This window comes from Daphnia pulex, chromosome 9 (genome assembly GCF_021134715.1).
Source record: "Daphnia pulex isolate KAP4 chromosome 9, ASM2113471v1".
Taxonomy (NCBI): domain Eukaryota; kingdom Metazoa; phylum Arthropoda; class Branchiopoda; order Diplostraca; family Daphniidae; genus Daphnia; species Daphnia pulex.
The window spans coordinates 295,445-317,534 of NC_060025.1; the positions used below are offsets into that span (position 1 = coordinate 295,445).

Below are 22,090 nucleotides of genomic sequence, written 5' to 3' on the forward strand. Positions count from 1 at the left end.
TACGGAAATTGCTTTGCTTCTTTTTAGTCAAATTGAGAAATATGGCAACGTTGCATGTCTTTTATTGTTGACGTTAAGGAAACTTCTTTGCTGCAGTGACAGGGGGCATAGAGTGTTAGAATATCTGTGCTGGAGAGAGAGAGAGAGAGAGAGCTAAGAGAGGGTGAGGGGGTGTTTGTTAGTCCTTTGTTGTTGGATGATCTCTTTTTAAAAACGATAAGGCTCTGTGATACACACAGAGAACCGAAAAGGGTTTCGAAGTGGAGCGATCGAAAGGGAATTCGTCTAACAGAGAGGGGCAAGCAGCAGGAGAGGGTGTGAAACGTCAATCGTCTGTCATGTCTGCAGGATGTTGTGGGACCAAGAAACAAAAGACGACCAACTCCTCGTCGTCTTCGTGCAACGGCACGGATGATGGCAACGGAAGCTCATCCAGCAGCAACACCCATTTTGCTCAGGGGACTTCATCTTCGGCTGGATTGCATCACCACTCTCACCTGACCAACGGCCATGCTCGAAATGGAACTGTGGCCCATCCAGAGATGGGCTTCTATTGTTTTGATGTCCTCTATTCTCACTTGCACAGTTCTGAACCTCCAAAACCTCCTAGATTCACCAACGAAGAATAGTAAGCCATTTCTTTCTTTCAGTGCTTGTACACAAGATAATCGTAACCTATATTTCTACAGCCCGTTGTTTGTCACTTGGGCCATTGGAAAGGACAAAAGGCTGCGTGGGTGTATAGGAACTTTTAGTGCAATGAACTTACACTCTGGTCTCAGGGAATATGCTGTGACAAGGTAAATTTGATTTTCTTGTCCATCCATGCTTTGCTATGTTTAAGTTATATCCCTTTTTTTGGTTTTCAGTGCTTTCAAGGATTCTAGATTTAGCCCCATCACTGCCGACGAACTATCAAAACTTCACGTCTCTGTGTCCATTTTGACCAACTTTGAGGATGCTGAAGATCATATGGATTGGGAAGTCGGAACACACGGGATCCGTATCGAATTTCATTCGGATCGTGGTTCCCGACGCACTGCCACTTACTTGCCAGAAGTTGCCACTGAACAAGGTATATGTGTGTCTGTATTTTCATTGCATTCAAGTGTCAATTATTATCAATTTTCATTTCTCACAGGATGGGATCGCATTCAAACTATCGATTCCTTGCTGCGTAAAGGTGGATTCAAGGGTTTAGTTACCCACGACGTCCGTCGCAACATCAAACTTGTCCGATACCGAAGCGAAAAAGTGTCTGTTTCGTGGCAAGATTACTGGACTCATTGGAAGAATAACGGCAAATGCTAGGAGATCAAGTTGGCTAACTAGATGAATAATTTGGCTTCCGAATCAGCCCACCCCATCGTCCAGGGTTCAGCAAATGGACCGGAGTTTTGAACAAGAGCCAAGTCAAATTGGAGCTGCATTTTGTTGACTGCTTACCATATAGAGAGCGATCTGCACACATTAATGAAGTAAAAATGGAAATCGCTGGAAGCCTGTAGTTTGGCCAAAGGAAATCAAAGCCTAATAACTTTAATTGTCTCGTGCGTCTGGCCAATTGGAGAAAAAATAAAACGTGTGCGGATGGTGTGGAACGGTACTGCCACGTGCCTCAACTTTCTCGATTCTTTTTTTTTTAAATAATAATTAGAATCCCCTTCAATCGTCCCCCGATTTAGAATCAACTGTTTCAGCATCGATTTCTCATGTTAATCATTCGGCTCCTATTTTTTTTTATTTCTAAAAATCGTGCTGCTAGCGTGAATTCATTCTTGATGTCGAATAACGGTCTCCTTAGCTATGACCGCACTTTTTTCTGTTTTTGTTGCATCTCCTACCCATGTGTTCTTGTGTCCTATCTTTACATTTGTGTAGCTACTCTCAGTAGTAAAAGAAGTGTTCTAGGAAAATGTATTATTAACATGACTAAATGAGAAACATCATTGATCTTGCTGGTTTAACCGGAAGAAGGCCTTTTGCTGGTAGTGCGTGACAACCGTTGCCAAAACGATATTCACTGCTAAAGATTTGGCGTAAAAGCTGCTCTTCTTTTGGATCAACTGCTGCCAAAATTTGAAAAACTTGGGTCTTTCTTTAGTCAATGAAGGTATGTAAGTAGTCCCCATCCTCTGTGCTTGCTGCAAAAATTCATTCGTTAAAAAAAGAATAAGTAAAAAAAAAATAGTATTTGCTCAATATTACCATCATGTTCCCAACTGAGGAACCTATAACTGGGTAAATTGTCCCAAAAAATCCAACAAGCAGAGCTGATTTTCCTTGCAGACAAGGCATACATGGGGTGTCCATTAACAGAAGATCTGAGGTCAACTACAACCCAAAATGAATAAACTCACAGCGTAGAACTAGAACCAGTACAGAGTTTGATACCTTGTGGTGTGCAATAGTCAATATGAGAGAAGCAACACCAATCACAGGCATGCCAATTACAATCAAGGAGGATTTGGGCAGGAACAATGTTCTCCTAAAGTATTCATTGATGACAGCCCCCGATAGAGAGCTGACTGCGCCCATGGCAAGGGAGCCATACATCAGTGGCCACCTTTAATAGAAATGAAACAATTAATCCTTGCAGCTTAAGGGATGTAAAGAGTGCATCTCGTGGAAAAAATTATGATTACGTTTTTATGAAATGCTTGGTTAGAAACACATTAGTACTTGTCTTAATTACATATTGCTTCACTTTTACATGTGGTAGTACAATAATAAGTATTTCTCTGATGTAACATGGTAATAATAGTTACATTTCTGATTCAGGTTGCCACTGCCGAATCGCTTCATATTGATACTCGATAGCTTCTTCCCGCGTCAAACGGATAGCAGTCGATGGTAATTCCGCTACGGTAGTTTTACGAAGTGCCATGTTAGTATATTATGTAATAACACACGTTGTTTTTATTCTTTTTATTCTCTCTACATCAACAAACGTGAATTTAACAATATTGGCATTCTTCAAAAAAACAATAAACGGTTATCCGCGCAATTTAGAACAGCATGCCGAACTACATCAACGCCACAATGGCCTCTGGTGGAATACAAAGAAACCACTCACGAGGGTAGCCATAGGTGCCCGCCCCTTTTAACGGCCGGTCGTGTGTGTCTGAGTCTTTGGCTGTGTTGGTTATTCCGCACAGAGTCGGAAGAATGTTTGATAGAGTATAGGGGACGAAAGACAGTGTTTTGCAGAGCCTTGTACACGACGGTTGGGAGGTGGTTGGCCTCTCTCTGGTGTATTTTGTGTGTGTGTTTCAATTGACTTGAAAGAATCGAATTCTGTCATCATCATCATTGCCAAGTTTGTGAAGAAGAAGACCTCACACACCAACTCCAGCAGCACCAGTGTTGTACAACCTTGCCCTAGGCTACGTGAAAAAAAGCCTAGCGGCCGAGTGTTGACGGCGACCGAGTCGGTCGAAGCACCAACTCGGTTCGCGTCTGTATTATTCGGACCGAATTTCGATTCTCAACTTATCAAAATAAATCTCACTGTGATGTTGTGAATGGTTGATCATCGCACCTTGTTGGAATTCCTGCCGGGAAACCCTTTCGTCATCATGCCTGTTCGAAAACAAGGTAAAATGTTTTAATGTTTTTAAATTTGTTGTTTGTTTTTTTCGACCGGCTGAACCGTATAAATCTCGAGAGTGGGTTTTACATCACGAAAGAAAGAAAAAAAGGGGAGATGCGGCTAATTAATGTCGCCGGATGGTTAGACTCGGTTCTGGTCGGTTAAATGAATGACTGGCCAGTCAGTAAAAACAAACAAACTGTCATGAAAGAAAAAAAAGAAAGTTGAGAAAACATGGACAAGTTGTACGTTTATTGGGTAAAAGAAGACGAAAAGTAGGAGGAGCTTGTATTTGGTGGATCGATAGCTCGGCGGCGGAGTGACCGGGGAGACTTTTGTGTGTGTGTTGACGTCATTGCTTGATTGATTTAACATTAAACGAAGCTTGTTGTTTCAATTCGCTTTCTTCAAATGAATCAGTCGAGTCCTGTTTTGTGTGTTTAAAACTTGTCGATGGATTTCGTTACAGAGGCTCATCGGGCGCTGGAGCTGCTGGAAGAATATCACACGAAATTGACGTCACCGCAAGACAAACAGCTGAGAGCGGCCATCGAACGCGTTATTGGCATTTTCAAATCGAGACTCTTCCAAGCTCTACTCGGTAAGTCTCACAACTCGTTTCAATTATATACCATCTACTAAGGCTGTAGTAGTATATCGGAATGTGTGTTTATTCCGGAATCGTATATATATACTCGGTTGCATTTGGTCGACTTCAATGTAAACCAGAAAATTGGATTAGTTTCACGCACGTTCGTAAGAAAACGGGGGAAAGAATTTGAAGACTGTCGAAGGGATCAGGACTCTGCTGTGTGGAAAGGAAACCTTTTCCATCATCCGTCCGGTCTCATTAATGTCGCCGTCTGTCGACTGTTCCGTCGATTCATCCCAACGCGGTCGATCGTCTATAGACCAGGCTCCTCTGCTAATAGTGCACGGATGTTTGATTTTTTCTATTTCTCGTCACATCCTTTTTGGCTCCGCCCATTTTCGCCGTATTGATCTCTTGCAGCGGGAGTCTGCCGCCGAGGACTTGCGCCGCACACATACACAACAAGGAGCCATGAGTAGTCCCGCGCGCGTCATGAGACTTGGAATTGTAAATCATGTGACATGGCGGTCTAATCGCGCACAGTTTCACCCGTACACACACATGAGAATCGAGTAGCACAACGTCTCATCGATTTGTTATACACCCAAGATGGAAGACAATCTATCAGATTATCGTCTATTCTCGGACCGACGCCTCTTATCGATCGCATCCGTTCAACTATTTATTATACGAAGAGAAGATGAAATAAAAGAGTTAAATTTTGTTGTGGGCGGGGAGGCGGCTCGTTATCCGTGCCATATTCCATAAACAATCGGGCTGCTGGCAAGCGCATCTATTCGCAATGTTGTGATGTCGCCAGCAGGCCACACTATTAAAGGCCCCATGTTGCCATTATTTATTCCCATCTGCTTGTAAACTGCCGTTGCTATTGGGTCGTATTAATCAAAAAGTTAAAGTGACGACTTCAAGTGTGTTTGTTTTTGCTTGTGCTCTTCAGGGTAATTCGTTTCATTAATTCACGAACGATGGAATTGATTGATTTCCTGGGCAGACAAGTGCCACCATCTACCGATGGATAAAGACAACCAAAAAGTTGGTGAACTGATTGCTAGATGGCGTGGGCGTATTGGCCGATCGATCGATTTTCTCTTGTATTCACCAAAGAATGGTGGTTGGGGGGCTCTTTTTTTTTATGATTTGTTATTATGGTTTCCAAACCAAACAAGAATAAAAAGAAAAGCCCTTCTTTTTCTTCTGTTTTGTGTAGAATATAATACCGCACTCCCCGAAGATTATAACATCCATCAGAACTGGAAAATTGCTGTCGAGATCTATCAATTTTGGGCCGCTTCTTCCAACTATATTCCGTTGGTCGCACACATAGACAGACAGACAATCCCGGGACGATCCATAACGTTATTTCGTCTTGTTTTTCTTTCTGTCGTTTTGCTCGGGAAACTAAACAGTCGAATGGGACTGTGATTTAAAAAAGGGAGAAGAGAAAAGAAAATCAGATTTGCATACACAAATCAAGTCATCGTTTTTCGATTCTTTCTAGACACACAATCTTCTCGGTCGAATGGACGTTGTGTGTGTGTTGCCGCTGTTCCGTCATCCATAACAACACAAAGTCTAATTCGGAAATGTCAAAAAAGAAAAGTCTCTTATTTTTGGGTGGGTTATTTTTCATCGTCATACATTTTTATTCCGTGAATTATTTAGTACTGCTCTGCGCTGGCAGCCATATATACATGGGTATTAGTTGGGGTGGGCAATCAAGCCCCGCAGTAGTCCGTCTTGGGGTTTTTTGGAAGCCAACAACCGCGACCGGATTAGTTTTGAGGCCCACGTCGTCTAATCCTCTGGATCCTTTTTGTTATTTATTTATTTCCAAGAAAGAAAAAGTAAATAGGGAAACGATGTGGGCTGGTGGGTTTTTACAAAAGAAGTCTGTCGACCGACTGTTGCTGTTTTCTACTACCTAATCTGTCTATATGCAGAGACGTTGATGAATGGAAGGCGAAAGTGGATTTTCAAGAGCCACTGTCGATCGAGTAAGAGCTAGTCGGCGCCGGCGCCGCTATATAGACGCTGGGTCCGTTTTGTGTGTGTTGTACATACGAGTGAGGAGGAGAAGACCAGCATCAGCCGTTAGCAGATGTATTCGCCTCTTCCGTGGTGGTGGATGTTGTTGCCTTTCTCGTCGACAGGACGGCGGCCTCGAGTGATCTTGTACCCGGATAAAATTACAAAACAAAAAGCACCACGCAGGATTATTAGTATGTCCATCAGGGTCTATGAGTGATGTGATGGCTATCGAGAGGTCCCGGACGACAGGCCCCGGTTGGTGGCCATTATGATGGCCCTGTTCGGCTTACTTTGGCTAATGCGCATCCGAGCGGAAGTGAGAAAAGACAAAAGAAAACGGTCGTCCAATCATCCCGGATTGGACGAGCATCTATTACTGTTGCCTCCTCCAGTTTCATTCGCCGACTCTAAACAACAACAGCAACAACTACAAGACGAGGAGGACGTTGTTGACGACGATGTGATCCCTCCGCCGCCTCCGCCGCCTTTGAGGCAGAACGTGCAAATCCATCGCTCCTCTTCGTCCATCCATCGCGACAGTTTCCAGCGTTTCCAGCAACATTACCCCATCTCTCAGCAGCCTCCGAGATTCTTCCAACAAGCTCAATCCTTCTCCCGTTCCGCTCAAAACTTACCGCTAAGCACCTTGGAGTGCACTTGTCCGACGGGCGGCGGCCGCCCAGCTGTCCGCCGGCCGGCTGTCCGATTTTGTGACGATCCATTCGGATTCTACTCCGCTCGTGGCGCTCAAAGTTGGAATTATTCGACTCTGCCACGCAATCGGCCGACGTCTCGATCCGCGCATGGTTGGTTATTCGGAATTCAATTAAGCTCCGGCTACTAGGATTGGTTGGCGGCCATACCGACACACACACACACACAAAAGTTTTCCAACAATGGAACGTCGACGACGACGAAATTTCCTTGTTTTTGATTACTTTTCTAATTTAAAGATATTAAGTCGTTGGCGCGTGTTGAATTTGATTGTTATGTACCTCTCAATCTATTTCAAATTGAGCGCCATTTCCATTCCATTAATGCGGCTGTCAAAACTAATTCCACGTTTTCCCCGTTGTAAATAGACATTCAGGAATTTTACGAGTTGACGTTGCTGGACGAGACGAAAACGGTGCAACAAAAGACGGCCGAGACGCTGCAAATGGCAAGCAAATGGGAAACGGCTAATCAACAGTCAGGGCCGGCAGCCGTCATCATTCCGACGCGGTTCGGCGACAGCATTCAACAACAGTCGTCATCTTGCGTCACGGCCGCCTCGACGTCGTTCCCGATGGAGGTAAGAACCCAATACAACCTTCGTTTGAATTTATTCGCAACTGTGGCGGGAGTGGGTGGCGTGTATAAAAAGCCAAAAGAAAAATCATTTTTCATTTTTGATGAAGCGATGTGGGAAACGGAACTTGGCGAATCCATGAATAAGCTCAAATAAATCTCATCCGAGTGCGTGGCTTTCTTATTCGACTCTGGATGAAACGAAAAAAAGTTGTAGGAGAATTAGGCGAATCGCTCTAGGAAAAATGTATTCAACTTTTAAAGAGCATTTTTGGGAGCGTCGGCTTGTATCAAAAGCTCCGATCGATTTCCCGCCCTCGCCCCCCCCCCCCCAACACACACACAAACGCCATGTTGATTTTGATTTCGACATCAACAAACACCAGCAGCGCAAACGTTTTCCAAAGCTGATTGAAGCGTGTTGCGGGTCGACGAGCTGAACCAACAAGAGAGCCACGGGATTGGCCGTTGCCACCTTGTTGACTTACACGTTCTCCCTACCAGATCTGAAAATCGTTGAATTTAAAAAATCATTCGCTTTATTTACCCGCCGTTATTATTGATGAATTATTCGGAAAAGAAAAAATCAACAAACTGTTGAATTAAAAAATAAATTAAAACCAACTTGCAACACGGCCGTGTCATTATCGATTTAAAAATAAAGAAAAGTTGTTGGGACGCGGAGTTTGACGCAACGGTTCGTTGCTCAATTCAAATACCCCGCCAGCAAGAGTTTGAGGATGAGCGTTTGCTCGTCGTGAGTCTTCATCTTCAAACATAATGAGCGGCTGTTCATTGACGCCCAGACGAGCTTGAACTCACCCCGCCCGGGTATTGATCCTCCTTCCCTGTCAGTGCCCGGCGCTGCGTGCAATGACGTCAACTACCCCGTCGTCTTTTAAGTCGCCTACTAAATGGACTTGGTGGAGGACCAGTGAAGATAATTTAATTTTTGAATTTGTGTTATGTGGGACCAGCACGAGACCAGTCCCTTTCTCGAGAAAATTAGAAAAGAGAATCGCTAACCGCTTGATGAGAAATTGGCAAGTGCCCCCTACTTGTAGTGGGCGAGGGTGGAGAAGGCGAGTGGCGTTGCGTCACGCACTTACCGGCTTTGAAGAGAGACAATCACGTTTTATCGTCGGCCAATGAAATGTTATTCGAGTTAAATGCACTACGCTGGTTGAAGCTCATTTGAAGGAAACACGTTTTTACGAGGCTGGATCGCTGGATAAGGGTACGAATCTCTTTGGGTTGGCCACCATCACTATATACTCTACGTTTCGTTAGTGCGTAGCCCAAGGGCGCCAACTCTCTGTACACTGGATACCGTTGGGCGGATGGGCGGACGAGAGTGTATTGTTGTTGTTGTTGTGGTTTTACCCCCCCAAACCGTGAGGTTGTTGCCATGCCAAGTAAATAAAAAAAAAACCCCTGGCAAACAAGCTTCTGGGTTTAATGGTTCAACAAACAGCGTGATAATACACTCATTTGTGACAATCACGCGGCTCTTGTGTTTGAGCTGCGTGGCGGAGGAGGAGGCCATCGATCGAGCGCCGGGGCGAGCGGCTACTTACTTACATCTCCAAATGGCATCTCTTAGACCATCTTATCTCTTCTTTTTTTACTATTCTTTCTCCACCCTTTTTTTTTTTTAGAAATGCGGATTTCTATTTTTTTTTCGCATCCGCCGAGGAACTGGGCGGTCCCGGAAACAGTTGGCTGTTCCCTGGCGCGCGCTTCTTTTGTACCAGATATATATACAGTGACTATGTTTCACGGAGAGAAGCTGTCACTCCCGATGGGGGCTGCTGCTCCGCCCGAGTTGTACGTTTTTACCACAGGGAAAGAAGAAGAAGAAGAAAAAAGTAGGCAAACTTTTTTTTCTTTTGTTGTTGTTGTTGTTGCAACAACAGTCGCCCAAAAGTCTAGAAGATGTTCTTCTTTTCTAAAGGCAACGTTGCGCGATTTAACTTGATGGCATTGAGAAAAAAAAAATCAATAGAGCACCGAGTACTATAAATACGTACGTAGCTGCTAGTGTACACGCTAGTAGTGACTTTTTTCCTATTTCTTCGACTTTTTAGACGCATTGATCAAATATTCGACAAGTCCGACGTTGGGGTGGGCGGGCCGATGAATAAAAGATGGACCCGAAGAAGATGGTTCGTACCGTTTGATTTATTTACAAAAAGCTGGGCGATTGGGATTAGCTGTAGAGTTCGTGCTGGATAGGCTAATTGGCCCCACCTGGATTGCCCAAGAAAGGATTTGTGAGTCTGTATCCGATCGATCTTTGAACACACACACTTTTACCTACGGTTGTGTTGGTTAGATTGGACGGAAATGAGTCACTTGTGTATTTGAAAAATAGAAAAAAACCGGAGCCAAAATGTTTGATGCGACGCCATCTGATGCCTTTTGCGTTTCCCAATGTGTATATACATCCACATTTACGTAAGCAGACGCCGAGAGAACTGGGAGAAAAGTCTCTACCCACAACACGCAAGCCAAAAAAAAACCCCGAAAATATAAATACATTGTGGAATGGGATGTGTATACGGTCGAGCGTGTCGTGTCACGATCCTCCGTGAACTTTTTTTTTTCCCCTTTTTTTTTATTTCTTCTTATTTTTCTTGGCCGTTCTAGTGGGCGGAAAAAGAAGAAGAAAAAAAGTCGCTCACGGAGAGCTGTGAGCTGGCCGCCATGACGACGGCCGCGGGAAACTTGACAATCAGCCGCCGACCCCTGTGTGCGAGTGAGTAGAGAGAGAAACCCGCGAGAGAGACTCGCCTGAGTAAAATTAGTCTCGCTTCAGTCGCAAACAATCACGGTCACGCTGGCGGCCAGCTCCGGCCAACGGACACACGTACCGGGCGCAAAAAAAAAAGTCGTGCGGGATTTTTTTTGTTTTCTTCTTTCTGTCAAGCGACGTTTAAAAATAAAATATTTTTCGCCCGCCCCGACAGTCTTGTGTGTGTGTTGCCCAGCAAACAGTCGGCCCCTGGTCTACGTGTAGACGGACACAAGTCGTTATCATCGTCGTGGCTGCTGTCGTGATGTTGTTGTTGACTCGGTGCGTTGATTAAAAAAAGGAAATTCGAAAGACATACCCACCCATCCAACACGCAAGATGATCGATTGGGTTTCCATCGTCCGACAATCGAATCGACGCTTTTCCAACTGCATGTATTTCGTGCCGCGATCACGACGCCATCGACAAAAGCGCGAACGAGTCCTAGCACATCCGGCAGCAGCAGCAGCAGCAGCAGCTCCTGTCTCGTTGGAGGCAGAAGACCCGGCCGATCGATGCGAGCACAAATGCAGCACCAGCTGTTTCAAAGTAAGAAGAAGACGTTCTCTCTTCTTTTGGCAGAAAGAAGATGGGCGATTGATTCTATATGTGTGTATAGAGAAAACGATTTATTGACCGATTTCCGAGAGAGAGAAATCTACTTAAGATTGCATAGATAAAGAACATGGTGAGGTACCAGCGTGAGCAGGTCTATTTCACAATTTCTTTTGAGAATTTTTTCTCAAACACAAAAGATCACACTGCCAATATATTTATAGTCGAGAGCAGACTCTTCTAGACTGCTCAGACTGCCAGTGTGTTGACTGTACTGTGTGTGCATGTCTCTCTCTGTGAGAGTGATCGATGTGACGGCCCGCCGGCCCGAATCGTGTTTATTGTATGTGTGTGTGTGTTTTGACTCTCCATACATCACATTGGGGGGGAGGGCGGGGAAATGACGCCATTTCTTATAATACGGTCGTTTAGGATTGTGTGTGATCGCATATCTTTTAATAGTGTGTGTGCGTACTCGAGTGTCAAAACTATAAGCTTTTTTGGTAAACGATCTATTTTGATTATTTTTGGGCGGGAAAGATACAAACACAAATTGATGGATCGTTTTGAGCAACTTTGGGTTTGGTAACTTACCTTTTCTGACGTATCGATTGGAAACTAATCAAATTTTATGTTTTTATTTTTCACGACAGAGCCCACGACATCACGGGACTAGGGGACGACAGGACAACGATCCTATGGTGTCGGTTGACATGGTGGACGGTCACGTCAACGAGTCGGTCATTTCGGCGACAGAGAGGATCGTGATCCAGCAACAGTCCAATAACCTCAAGGTAGTATCTATTCCATTTCTGACACCTTTCAATTTGCGTCTCGTATTGACCTTTTCCTTCTCACGAACGACGTCGTGTGTATTTTTATCAGCCGATCCTATTTCCCCCGCTCTGCTACTATTACCCACTATATTTATATAACCCACCCACCCACACGGATAGGATAGGAAGACAAAATGGCCGCCGGCTGTGTAGAGACTAGATTCTAACCCGGATGGGAAACTTTGGATATATCCTTGAGGAATCCCAGATCTCGTCTTGGGTGTCGTTACGCCTGAATCCACCACCGTCGTTTCGGCTCATTGAACACCTCCGGGAATGTGTAACGGGAGCGCACACACGCAAAAAGAATAAGAGGCAAATGACTTTTCGATTTCCCTCGGCTCTTCTTATCTCTTCGGGATAATATCTCCCACCCCCTCACCGTATATAGTATACTGTTTATCCATAAATGAAGACCCCCCCCCCCCCATCTTTATTAAGATCTTCTTATATAATGATGCGAGACACACATTCTGCAGTTTTATCCGCACGGCAGATCCGGATTTATTGATACTCATTTTTCATTGCCAGCAGAAAGTCATTAGGGGGGTTGTCCCGGTGGAATATATATACGCCAAGTCTATATTTCGTTGGACCGTTTAATAATACTTGGAATGCAGTTAAGCGCATAATATCAACAGGTCATCAAGGGGAAGGGGGGATTCGATCGACAGAATATCCTTCCGTCGACGCTGGAATCCAATTATTTCTCAAGTGTTTAGAGTGTCTGAACGTGTCAAAATGGAGGGGGATGAAAAGCACAAGATGTGGGTGTCGGGAGGAAATAAGGAGTTATTCGAACGAATTGGTTAACCGAGCGGAAACATCGCCGCCATTGTCCACGCATCGTTGAATTCACGTACAGTCAATATAACCCCTTGAAAAAAGCCTGGACGGAATTTTTCTGGTGGAGGATTTTATGTGGTCTTAGAAATCTCACACTGTCGTTGTTGGCTTTGCCAAGAGATGTCAGGAGCTTACTGGAATGTACCTGGAAGGCGAAGAATAAGCCAAGAGAAAAGGGAAACCTGTTTTCTTCTTTTTCAAAATCCAACGATCCTCCAGTTACTTTCTATTCATGTGAGACCCTTAATGCCCCGAGGGGGAAAACCTGGACATTTTTTTCCTCCTCCTCCTCCGCAGCATATTGGAAGTTTTTAGGCTTTTTCTTTAGACATTTCTTCCCCCCATTCTTGTTAGTGGCCATCAGTCCGAGTGAGAAGGCAGTGGCGATTGGATCATTTTTTCTTATTTGTTGGGGGTTCACAACTTGTTATAATAATAATATTTGATTATTTTGGTTTCTATGGAAAATGGTTCGAGTGTGCCAATGACAGTAGCAGTAGTTGGAAGGCTGTCAAAGTAGTATAGCGAGAGAGAAAATTCAGTTGTGTATACCGAACGCGTCGAGTTTGGCTTTTTCAGATCCGGCTAGTGACGTTGTGTGTGTTTCTTTTTTTTCATTTTTTGTTTCCCAATTTGTTGGGATCTTTTTTTTATTTATTTGTGACGAGCTTTTTGGGTTGTTGTACTGTGTGCTCCTGCCGGATGGTTTATATTTGCCACTGCTGCTGCTGGTCGGCGTGTGAGCTGTGTGTGTCTGGAGCTTATTTTACTGTGCACCGGTGCAAGTGATCAGTTGCAGGCGAGTTTTCGCAGCCGACGCTCGCGCCATTTTTTCCCCCCGTTTCTCCATCGAAACTCTTGATGCTTCCAAACGCCGGTTTTTGAATTCAATATAACACCTCGATATAAATTACCAGCCATCTAGGATGAAAACACGACGGAAGGTAAAATCTTCAATCAATCTACGAAATCAATCCCCCCGAATTAAGTCTTGCGTTTTTATTAAGAACCTTGGCTGTTTTCTATTTTGTTTTTAATTGTGTCTGCGCGCATCATCAAGACGAATTTAGCGATAGATTTGGCAATGCTGTGTTGACGTCACCTACCAATAGCAGACGAGTTCCATGTTCCACACCCATTCTTTTATATTTTCTAGTCTCCCCCCCGCCAAAAAAGAAAAAGAAAAAAAGAAAAACTCGCCCACGGTGTGTGTCTGTTGTGTAGTTTTTCGGTATCTATTGAAAAAGGAAAAAAAAATAAAAAAACTTCCATAAGAGAGCAGCACACGGCAGTACAGGTGTCCAGACCGGAAAAGGGCCACCCCATGCAATTAGATAACACACACACAGTTTGCTTGGTGGATGTTTCGTGTGTTGGCAGCTCCCAAAAAAAGTTTCTAGTCTCAACTGGTCGGCTTCCAATTTTTCCGTTGGTGGCAGTTTTTAATTTTAAGCCTTGCAAATTTAACTTTTTTTTTAAATAAAAAATTGCGTCATAGTGTTGCGTTAGTGATTTGGAAAGGCGTGACTTTTTTTTTTAATTAAAAAAAACAATAGGAAAAAGTTAAAAATAAAAATTCCGTTTAGTCCGGCCTTGTTTTTTAAATAAATCTATCGACGCCGTCTGTCTGCTGTTGTTCATGTGGCAAGATGGCCAAGAACGATTGGTGGCGAAAGTGGAAATCGACTTGGTCTGTGAACGCTGCCGTAAGTTTTTGTCGTTTCCTTTCTCCTGTTTTTCATGTTCGGGTATTTTCCCTATCGGATGCCGTTAAAAATGAAAACCACAGACTTTCGTATCCCCTCCCCCTCCCTATGTCGTGTGTGGGAAATTTCGGTCGGCGTCCGTTGGTTAGTTTCGTGATTACCTCTATCTCCCCCCACCCTCATCAACATTTCACGGCATTGTTTCCTGGCCAAACAGAAAATGTTTACCTTGCACTCTGTCAATATTGGATTCTAAATGATTGGAGAGGAAAGTCACAGTTGAGAAACAGTCGCTCTCCAACTTGACTGTAAACACTTGTGTGCCAGTTCTCCTAACGGTCCTGTGACAGTTAATTTTATCAGCTGAATAACGTGTGGCAAACAGTTGGGGGTTTGTGACCCTCCTTCGCAGTGCATTTCAACCTGTCACATCATCAACGAAGCAATGCATTTACTTGATTAATAATTATTGAACCACCAAATGTTGTTTTGACTAATGACGAATTTCCTCTTCTCTTTGACAGATTCAATCTCACCTGTCACCCGGATTGGTCGTGGACAAGCATGTGAGTATATAATAACGCGTGGAATATGTCTAAACGATAATATTGAAATTCCTTTTTATTGTGTGACACACAGGCGAACGGAGGCGATGAATCGGCGTGGGATTACGAAGAAATTATTCTCGAGAGAGGCAGCTCTGGTTTGGGATTCAGCATCTCGGGTGGAACTGACAACCCGCACATCGGCGACGATCCAGCCATCTGTTTGACGAAGATCATCCCGGGCGGTGCGGCTGCCATCGACGGCCGCATGAAGATCAACGACGTCATCTTGAAAGTGAACGATGTGTCGGTGGTGAACGTTCCCCATTCAGCTGCAGTCGAAGCGCTCAAAAGGGCCGGCAACCTCGTCCGTTTGGTGAGTCACCCTCTAGAGACCTTCGTCTACGTATTTATTCGTATAACCTTTCTCTTTTTTTGGTTGTCTACAGAGCGTCAGGCGACGCAGACAGCCCCGATCTCCTCGCATCGTCGAAATTGAATTGTGCAAGGGCAACAAAGGACTGGGATTCAGCATCGCGGGCGGCTCGGGAAATCAACATATTCCCGGCGATAATGGAATTTACATTACCAAGATCATGGATGGCGGAGCGGCTCAAGTTGACGGGCGACTCGCTGTCGGCGACAAATTGATTCTCGTCCGGAATTTACCCGTACGTACCGTCACAAAATAAAACAATAACAGTGGCCGAACTAAAAATCAACCTTTTGTTCTATACAGTTGATGACGGAGAAAAATTTAGAAAACGTTTCGCACGAGGACGCCGTTTCGGCGCTCAAGTGCACGTCAGATCGCGTCGTATTGGTCGTGGCCAAGACGGATGCGCCTCTAGCGCCGATGCAAGTCGTCGGACAGCCCCCTACTACTCTCCTGCAACAAACGCCTCTACTCTCACAGTCGGCCGTCAATCTAACGACTCACCACTCGCATCAGCCTCCGTCTCCTAATCCAGGACTCGGTAAGTTATTCTAAAAATTTTAGTTTGGTCGAGTGTGTGTGTCTGATCGGAATACTGATTGTGGCCGACATCTTTTTATTTTGGCAGCGCCTCTTGACGTCAGCGGTGCCTACGATCCGATCGAAATTCCTGGTGCACTTCAAGTTTCGACTCCGCGGGCCGTTAGCGAAGAAGACATTGCCAGGTAGGCGAAATGCTGTACAATGTCGTAGAAACTATTACAATATCCGAAAAAGTAAAGGCGAAATTGGGGTCAGGCGGTCAGTGTCGACGAAGAGAACGGGTAATCACGTGATGTGGCCATTTTTATTTTCCAGGCAGGGTATAGTAGAGTGTGCGTGCAGTCTCGCGTTTGTTGTTCCCACGTGCAGTGTTAGCCAGTAACGAGCAGCAGCAGCAGCAGCAGCCGCCATTATATATTTAGAAGTCGCAGCAGGAAGGGTGTGGTGTGTGTGTGTGTAAACGTGCAGCAATCTGTTGGTGCCCCTCAGTCGGTGATGAGTCGCGTCCAGCGGCAGTTGGGATATACTAACACACACACAATTTTCTCGTTGAAATAAATAAGGGAGGGGTGTTTGTATGTATGTGTGTGTGACGTCACAGCAACGGCCACCCAATAACACGATCGGATTTTTGTGTGCGCGCCTGGCGTCGTTGCTCGGAAAAGTGTCGTGCAGCTGTCGATCGTTCGACAGACGGACGTGTTGTTAACCCTCTGAATTACTACAGTGTAGACCAAGTGCCCAATGGCCAAGAGCAACAAGAGTCTTGACGATTCGGCCAAGAAATCGGGGAAAAAGAAGAAAACGATTCGCTCCTCCGACTTGGTTCAGTGAGAATAAAAACCCAAATTTTTTAACGTATTTTTCAAACCTTTTTTTTTCAGACCAACAACGGAAAGCGATCTGGTTACACCCTGGGCTCTTATTGTGTGTCTAGTTCATATTGGCAGCTGTTCCGTCCCCCCTCTCCCCACCCTTCCTCCTCCTTTTTTATATTTTGTAATGGTCCATTGAATTGGCCAACGGCCTGTATGCGCTCCGATGTGCGTAATGTCTGTTATTCGTCGCACGAAAAAATCCGTACGGTGAACACCTGGGGAAGAAGAAGAGTCTGTCCTTTTATAGAGGCGCATTGACTATGCATGAGTCCAGGCATAGTCTGGATCTTATTGGGATGAGAGAAGAAGATGGCCAAGTCAGTTGGGTTGGAGACAAAGGTCCTTTTTCAGAAGGTGCGGCCCTTTTTCTCTCTCAAGATGTTTCCTCTTTGGGGCGCGGCAAACTGCGGAAGGGAGCACTTTAAGCCACGACGGATATTGGATACTACCGTGCGAGGCTTCATTTGAATATTCCCCTCCTTTTTTACTTGGCCAGGAAAAACCGTAATACAGAAAAAATATCGTTGACGTGGCATGGGATTTTCTCTTTGATCGCGTTCGTGCGTATGCGTGCTGACGTCAGACAGAAAAAATATTAAGCCACTTGTGTAGAGACGTGTGTGAATTATGGCGGTAGCGCTCGGCGACGGCGGTCGTCACGGGTCATTTCAAGGCGAGGGGGGTGAAGAATCCATTCGTGTCAGCCGGAAGAAGAAAAAGAATCATTATTTTGACTGTAGAAAGAGGCTATCATATTATTTGTCGACAAGAGTTGCGCTCGTATCCGCGCAGTCGCGATATCGATCGCCTGATTCTGAGATCCATCCGCCGTCGCCGCCGTAGGAAACGCATTATAGGTTGGCGCATCTGTTTTCGTGTTAATTGGTTTGTCGTCTTCACTCGGTTCGGCGTCTCGGTCGTTTTTAGCGGGGGGTTGGCGCCTTTTTATGTGTGTGTGAGCGACAAGTTGAATTTAAGTGTGTGACGTGTTGTTTTTCTTCTCTCAGGACTCCTCGATCTGTGGTGCTATCAAAAGGAACGACCGGATTGGGTTTTAACATTGTCGGTGGTGAGGATGGCGAAGGCATTTTCATCTCGTTCATCCTGGCCGGCGGTCCAGCTGACGTGAGCGGCCAACTCCGACGTGGAGATCAAATCCTTTCCGTCAATGGACACGACCTCAAACATGCCACTCACGAACAAGCGGCATTAACACTCAAGGTAGGACAACAATTCTTTTGATTTGGCTCCCGATTGGACCCAAGTGGGCATCCTTTTGTTCGTGCCCGTCATACGGCAAGAGGAGGAGAGAGTATCAGCACAGCACACAATGATGGGCGTCGGTCCTTATCGATCGCTTCCCCTTCCTCCAACCTACTACTGGGCATATACACTACACAGTCCCGTCCTTTTTTTTCCTTCTGCGCAGGGAGCGGGCAATACTGTCACGCTGTGCGTTCAGTACCGACCTGAAGAGTATAACCGCTTCGAAGCCAAAGTCCACGAACTCAAACAGCAGATGATGACCGGCACTCTGATGAGGACCTCACAGAAACGATCCCTCTACGTCAGGTAATCACGTCGAAATCTATCCACCACAATGGAATAGATTTGTTTTTAATTTGATTTGTTTTGATTTAATCCAGGGCCCTTTTTGACTACGACCCCAACAAGGACGACGGACTGCCCAGTCGTGGCTTGTTTTTCCGCTACGGAGATATTCTGCACGTCACCAACGCCTCGGACGACGAATGGTGGCAAGCGCGACGCGTGTTGGCCACTGGCGAAGAGGAGGGTATTGGTATCATTCCCTCCAAGAAAAGATGGGAACGGAAGCTGAGAGCTCGTGACCGTACCGTCAAATTCCAGGGCAAAAGTCCTACTCAAGATCGGGTAAATATGCCTTGAATTTATAAATCCCCCCCTCCATCCCCCCCAAAAAATTGAAAAAACAATTTTTCCATTTTGATTTTCTCTCTATTTGGCTTTATTCGGGGCAGTCTCCTTTTATTTAGTTGTCATTTCCCAACCGACACCGCTCTTTTTTCGTTTTAGTTTTTTTCCCAATTTGACACAATTGATTGGGGAAAAAGAGGTTCAGTTCTTTTTGATATCCCTCGCCGGATGGACGGAAGCACTCAACCTATTGATTATTATCTTTCCCTTGTTGAGGATTTTTTTTTTTTTCTGAATGCACGTCTGGCTGGGTGCCGCACAGCTTTTTTTTCCTCGGTTCTCATTTTCTTTTTCGTGGGCGACGAGATCTCTATATATATTTTTATTTTTTAATTCCGTCCCTGAGAGCACTTGTGTGTATCTTATTTCCAGTAGATATACGGATTCGGGAAACTAACGCTGGCTTATCTCGGTTTCCTTTGATTCGATTTTTTCTTTTCTTTCATTTATTTTACACGCTGCCATACCCATCTAACAAAAAAGGACGGTTGAGAACCACAGACAGATATTCAAGTTTGATTTACTTTATTTATTTACATTATGATTATCGTTTTCCGGTAAAAAAAACCCCAAAAAATTTTTAGTCTTTTTGATTCGCCGAATCGTCCCATAAATATAAACAGTTTATAATAGTCATATGACACCAGCCATATTTGTTTTTTTCATTTTTTTGGTAGTCGTGTCGGTAGTAACTGGCATCCATGTTGATGATGATCTCTCTCTCTCCTTATTTATCTCTCGCCATACCACCAATATCTTTACCCCTATACTACATATATTTGGGGGAGGGCGGGGGACGTATTTTTGATTTCATTTTTTACCTTTGATAGTTTTATCTCACCAACAAATATATATTGTAAGTGTGTTAGAGCTTTCTTGGGCCTATCTTGTTGTGCTTGTTTCCTCCGTCTCTTCTGTCTCTTGATAACTTTCGCAACTCTCTTGATCCTCTCTCTCCCTCCTTTCTCTCTCTTTATGACACTACCATCTGTTTTGTTGGAGAGTTGTTGTTGCGTGAGGAGGTGGCATTCCGTCAAAATACCCTTGTGTGATGGTTGTTATCGTTGTTGTGTGTGTATCGAATCAGTCAAATTAAAAAGGACTTGAACCGACACCAATTGAGAACGAATTTTGATGAAACATTTTCCTGGCACAGTTTTTCTTTTGTTTATCATTCACGTTGATTCCGTTTCGTGTGTAGCAATCTACTTTGGAGAGGAAGAAGAAAAATTTCATCTTCAGCCGGAAATTCCCATTCGTTAAGAGCCGCGAGGATCAGTCCGAAGAAGGTTCAGATCAAGAACGTGAGTTTTGACATGCAACAATTTTATTTTAAACCAAATTGATTTTTTTATTCAACTGTTGTTTTTATTTCAAAACAGCTTCGGCAATGACACCATCAGAAAGTGACTCCACCAGCCTTAGTAAGTTTCAATTCATTCTAGAGCTTTCATTTGAATTCCATTAATTAATGAATTGCATCAACAGAAGAGGAAGCTGTTTTCTCCTACGAGTCGGTTCAGCAAATTGAAATGACTTACACCAGACCAATCATTATCCTTGGTCCACTCAAGGACCGCATCAACGACGACCTCATCTCCGAGTTTCCCGAAAAGTTTGGCAGTTGCGTCCCTCGTGAGTGAAACTTGAGTATACCTTGATGAGTGCCTTAACGCTAAGATTATTATGATTATCCCACGATAAGATACGACTCGGCCGAAACGGGACTACGAGGTTGACCAGCGGGACTATCATTTCGTGGCCTCCAGGGAGCAGATGGAAGCCGACATTCAAAACCACCTCTTTATCGAGGCCGGCCAGTATAACGAGAATCTTTACGGCACTTCTGTCGCATCCGTTCGGGAAGTAGCCGAGAAGGTATTACAAAACAAAGTTTGCGCCTTGGCCATTTGGTGATTTTTATTGGCTAATTATTATCTCGTTCAAAGCAGGGCAAACATTGCATCCTGGATGTCAGCGGCAACGCCATCAAGCGGCTCCAAGTTGCTCAACTCTACCCCATAGCTATTTTCATAAAACCCAAATCAGTAGAGGCCATCATGTGAGTAGTAGTCCACTTTACGACGGATGAGCTTAATAACTCACTTCCTTTTCCTTATCTATTATGTGTTTAGGGAGTGGAACAAGCGGATGACGGAAGATCAAGCCAGAAAAACTTATGACCGAGCCATGAAACTAGAGCAAGAATTTGGCGAGTACTTTACCGGTAAGCATATTCATTTTTTAAATTGTTTAATATTGAAATGTTGGTTGCTGAGTGTTTTGGTTTTGGTTTTTCCAGCCGTTGTTCAGGGCGACACACCGGAAGAAATCTACGCCAAAGTCAAGGAAGTGATTCGAGAGCAATCCGGTCCCACGGTTTGGGTTCCAGCCAAAGACAAACTTTGAATTGCCATCGTCTTCATCAAAAGAAAAACTTGTTTTTGGACGAGACTTCTTGGGTCGTCGATTCTCCATCCTTTTTAACTTTTTAACATCAAAACGACAGATCAGAAAAAAAATCCACCATTTTTATAGCCCATCTCGCCGTCATTTCTTCTTCAGCGATGCTGATAGCACCGACCTGATGACTATACAAATTGCATGCCAATCCTTCCTTCCTTCTTTTTTTTCTTAGGATTTTTAAAAATTGTTGACTTGGACGAAATTCCTTGTTGTTCATGCATTTCTTTTTCCAATTCTGGACAATGACTCCCATTTCTTCTTTTCTGTGTATTTTTCTCTCCCCCCTGATTAAAGAAAAAAGTTAATTACTGTGAATATAGAAAACCACAAGAACAAAAACCAACAAGCAGATAAAAAGCTGGGACATTTTTCCGGTCAAAAAGAGGAAAAAGAAAGAAATTCGAGTGGATTTTTCGTTGCTGCTAACAGCTGCTGCCAAACGTTCCATCACGTTCTTATTTGTTAGACCTGTTTCAAATGTTTAAGAAAATGCGCCATGTTCTTGATAACCAATCCATTTTATTGTTGCTTCTCTCCCCCCGTCCTTCTAGAGAATGTATTTACTTGCCTCCTTTTTCTGACGAACATTTTCATCTAAACAAAAATATTTGAGACGATGTGGTTGTTCAACATGTCGGAGAATATTTGGGCCCTGTCCTATTTTTCACATCGTTTGAGGTTGTAGACCTCATCTACAACACGATGATTGAAATCAGCTATTGACAAACATTTATGAGCTCGGACGGGCCTCAGAAATGACCCAAGTTCTTTGAAAGAGAATTGCTGATGATGACAAGATCCGTTACATCCCTCCTTTCCCGTTTTCCTTTTTAAATCCTCCATGATTGTACAGTGTTCTTCATCAAGATTGTCTCCCTTTCTCTTGTTTGATCATAATAATAATGTATGAGAACGAGTTTATTGTGTACATGCGTGAGAGTGTGTTTTGAAACAATGGATAGAAGAAGAAAATAACCATTTTAAATAGCCTCGCTGTCAGGAAAAA

The 22,090-nt window shown here is 44.2% G+C and overlaps 3 protein-coding genes across 13 annotated transcripts; 2 read left to right on the top strand and 1 right to left on the bottom strand.

Moving 5' to 3' along the window:
* The first annotated feature begins 62 nt into the window (after positions 1 to 62).
* LOC124201973 (AMMECR1-like protein) lies at positions 63 to 1,932 on the top strand. The gene is made up of 4 exons (XM_046598240.1): positions 63 to 628; positions 690 to 800; positions 870 to 1,075; positions 1,142 to 1,932. Exons 1-4 carry the CDS (start codon positions 339 to 341, stop codon positions 1,309 to 1,311), a joined length of 777 nt encoding a protein of 258 aa, XP_046454196.1. The 5' UTR covers positions 63 to 338; the 3' UTR covers positions 1,312 to 1,932.
* LOC124201974 lies at positions 1,901 to 3,025 on the bottom strand. The gene is made up of 4 exons (XM_046598241.1): positions 2,769 to 3,025; positions 2,395 to 2,566; positions 2,209 to 2,334; positions 1,901 to 2,144 (listed from the first exon to the last, which is right to left on the bottom strand). The coding sequence occupies exons 1-4, from the start codon at positions 2,885 to 2,887 to the stop codon at positions 1,947 to 1,949; spliced, it is 615 nt and encodes a 204-aa protein (XP_046454197.1). The 5' UTR covers positions 2,888 to 3,025; the 3' UTR covers positions 1,901 to 1,946.
* Positions 3,023 to 21,677, top strand: LOC124201967 (disks large 1 tumor suppressor protein-like). 11 transcript variants are annotated; one of them, XM_046598225.1, is made up of 19 exons: positions 3,023 to 3,597; positions 4,062 to 4,193; positions 7,316 to 7,527; positions 11,526 to 11,666; positions 14,785 to 14,826; positions 14,900 to 15,181; positions 15,255 to 15,476; positions 15,545 to 15,782; positions 15,870 to 15,966; positions 17,670 to 17,883; positions 18,092 to 18,234; positions 18,309 to 18,555; positions 19,820 to 19,922; positions 20,001 to 20,042; positions 20,107 to 20,253; positions 20,324 to 20,496; positions 20,568 to 20,680; positions 20,754 to 20,845; positions 20,921 to 21,677. In XM_046598225.1, the coding sequence occupies exons 1-19, from the start codon at positions 3,525 to 3,527 to the stop codon at positions 21,025 to 21,027; spliced, it is 2,820 nt and encodes a 939-aa protein (XP_046454181.1). In that variant the 5' UTR covers positions 3,023 to 3,524; the 3' UTR covers positions 21,028 to 21,677. The 11 variants fall into 11 exon arrangements, with proteins under 11 accessions (XP_046454181.1, XP_046454182.1, XP_046454185.1 ...); XM_046598226.1 differs by having other exon boundaries at positions 20,571 to 20,680; XM_046598224.1 differs by lacking the exons at positions 3,023 to 3,597; positions 4,062 to 4,193 and adding an exon at positions 6,305 to 7,039 and having other exon boundaries at positions 20,571 to 20,680.
* Positions 21,678 to 22,090: the final 413 nt, after the last annotated feature.

Excerpts from the sequence above, each read along its gene's own strand:
- LOC124201973 (XM_046598240.1), top strand. The coding sequence starts at position 339 with ATGTCTGCAGGATGTTGTGGGACCAAGAAACAAAAGACGACCAACTCC. Across the intron at positions 801-869 it reads AGGGAATATGCTGTGACAAG|TGCTTTCAAGGATTCTAGAT; the intron begins GTAAATTTGATT and ends TTTGGTTTTCAG. Across the intron at positions 1,076-1,141 it reads AGAAGTTGCCACTGAACAAG|GATGGGATCGCATTCAAACT; the intron begins GTATATGTGTGT and ends CATTTCTCACAG.
- LOC124201974 (XM_046598241.1), bottom strand. The coding sequence starts at position 2,887 with ATGGCACTTCGTAAAACTACCGTAGCGGAATTACCATCGACTGCTATC. Across the intron at positions 2,567-2,768 it reads TGGCAACCTGAATCAGAAAT|GTGGCCACTGATGTATGGCT; the intron begins GTAACTATTATT and ends TTTCTATTAAAG. Across the intron at positions 2,335-2,394 it reads TGACTATTGCACACCACAAG|TTGACCTCAGATCTTCTGTT; the intron begins GTATCAAACTCT and ends TTTGGGTTGTAG.
- LOC124201967 (XM_046598222.1), top strand. The coding sequence starts at position 6,502 with ATGATGGCCCTGTTCGGCTTACTTTGGCTAATGCGCATCCGAGCGGAA. Across the intron at positions 15,967-17,669 it reads AGCGAAGAAGACATTGCCAG|GACTCCTCGATCTGTGGTGC; the intron begins GTAGGCGAAATG and ends TTCTTCTCTCAG. Across the intron at positions 20,681-20,753 it reads AAATCAGTAGAGGCCATCAT|GGAGTGGAACAAGCGGATGA; the intron begins GTGAGTAGTAGT and ends TTATGTGTTTAG.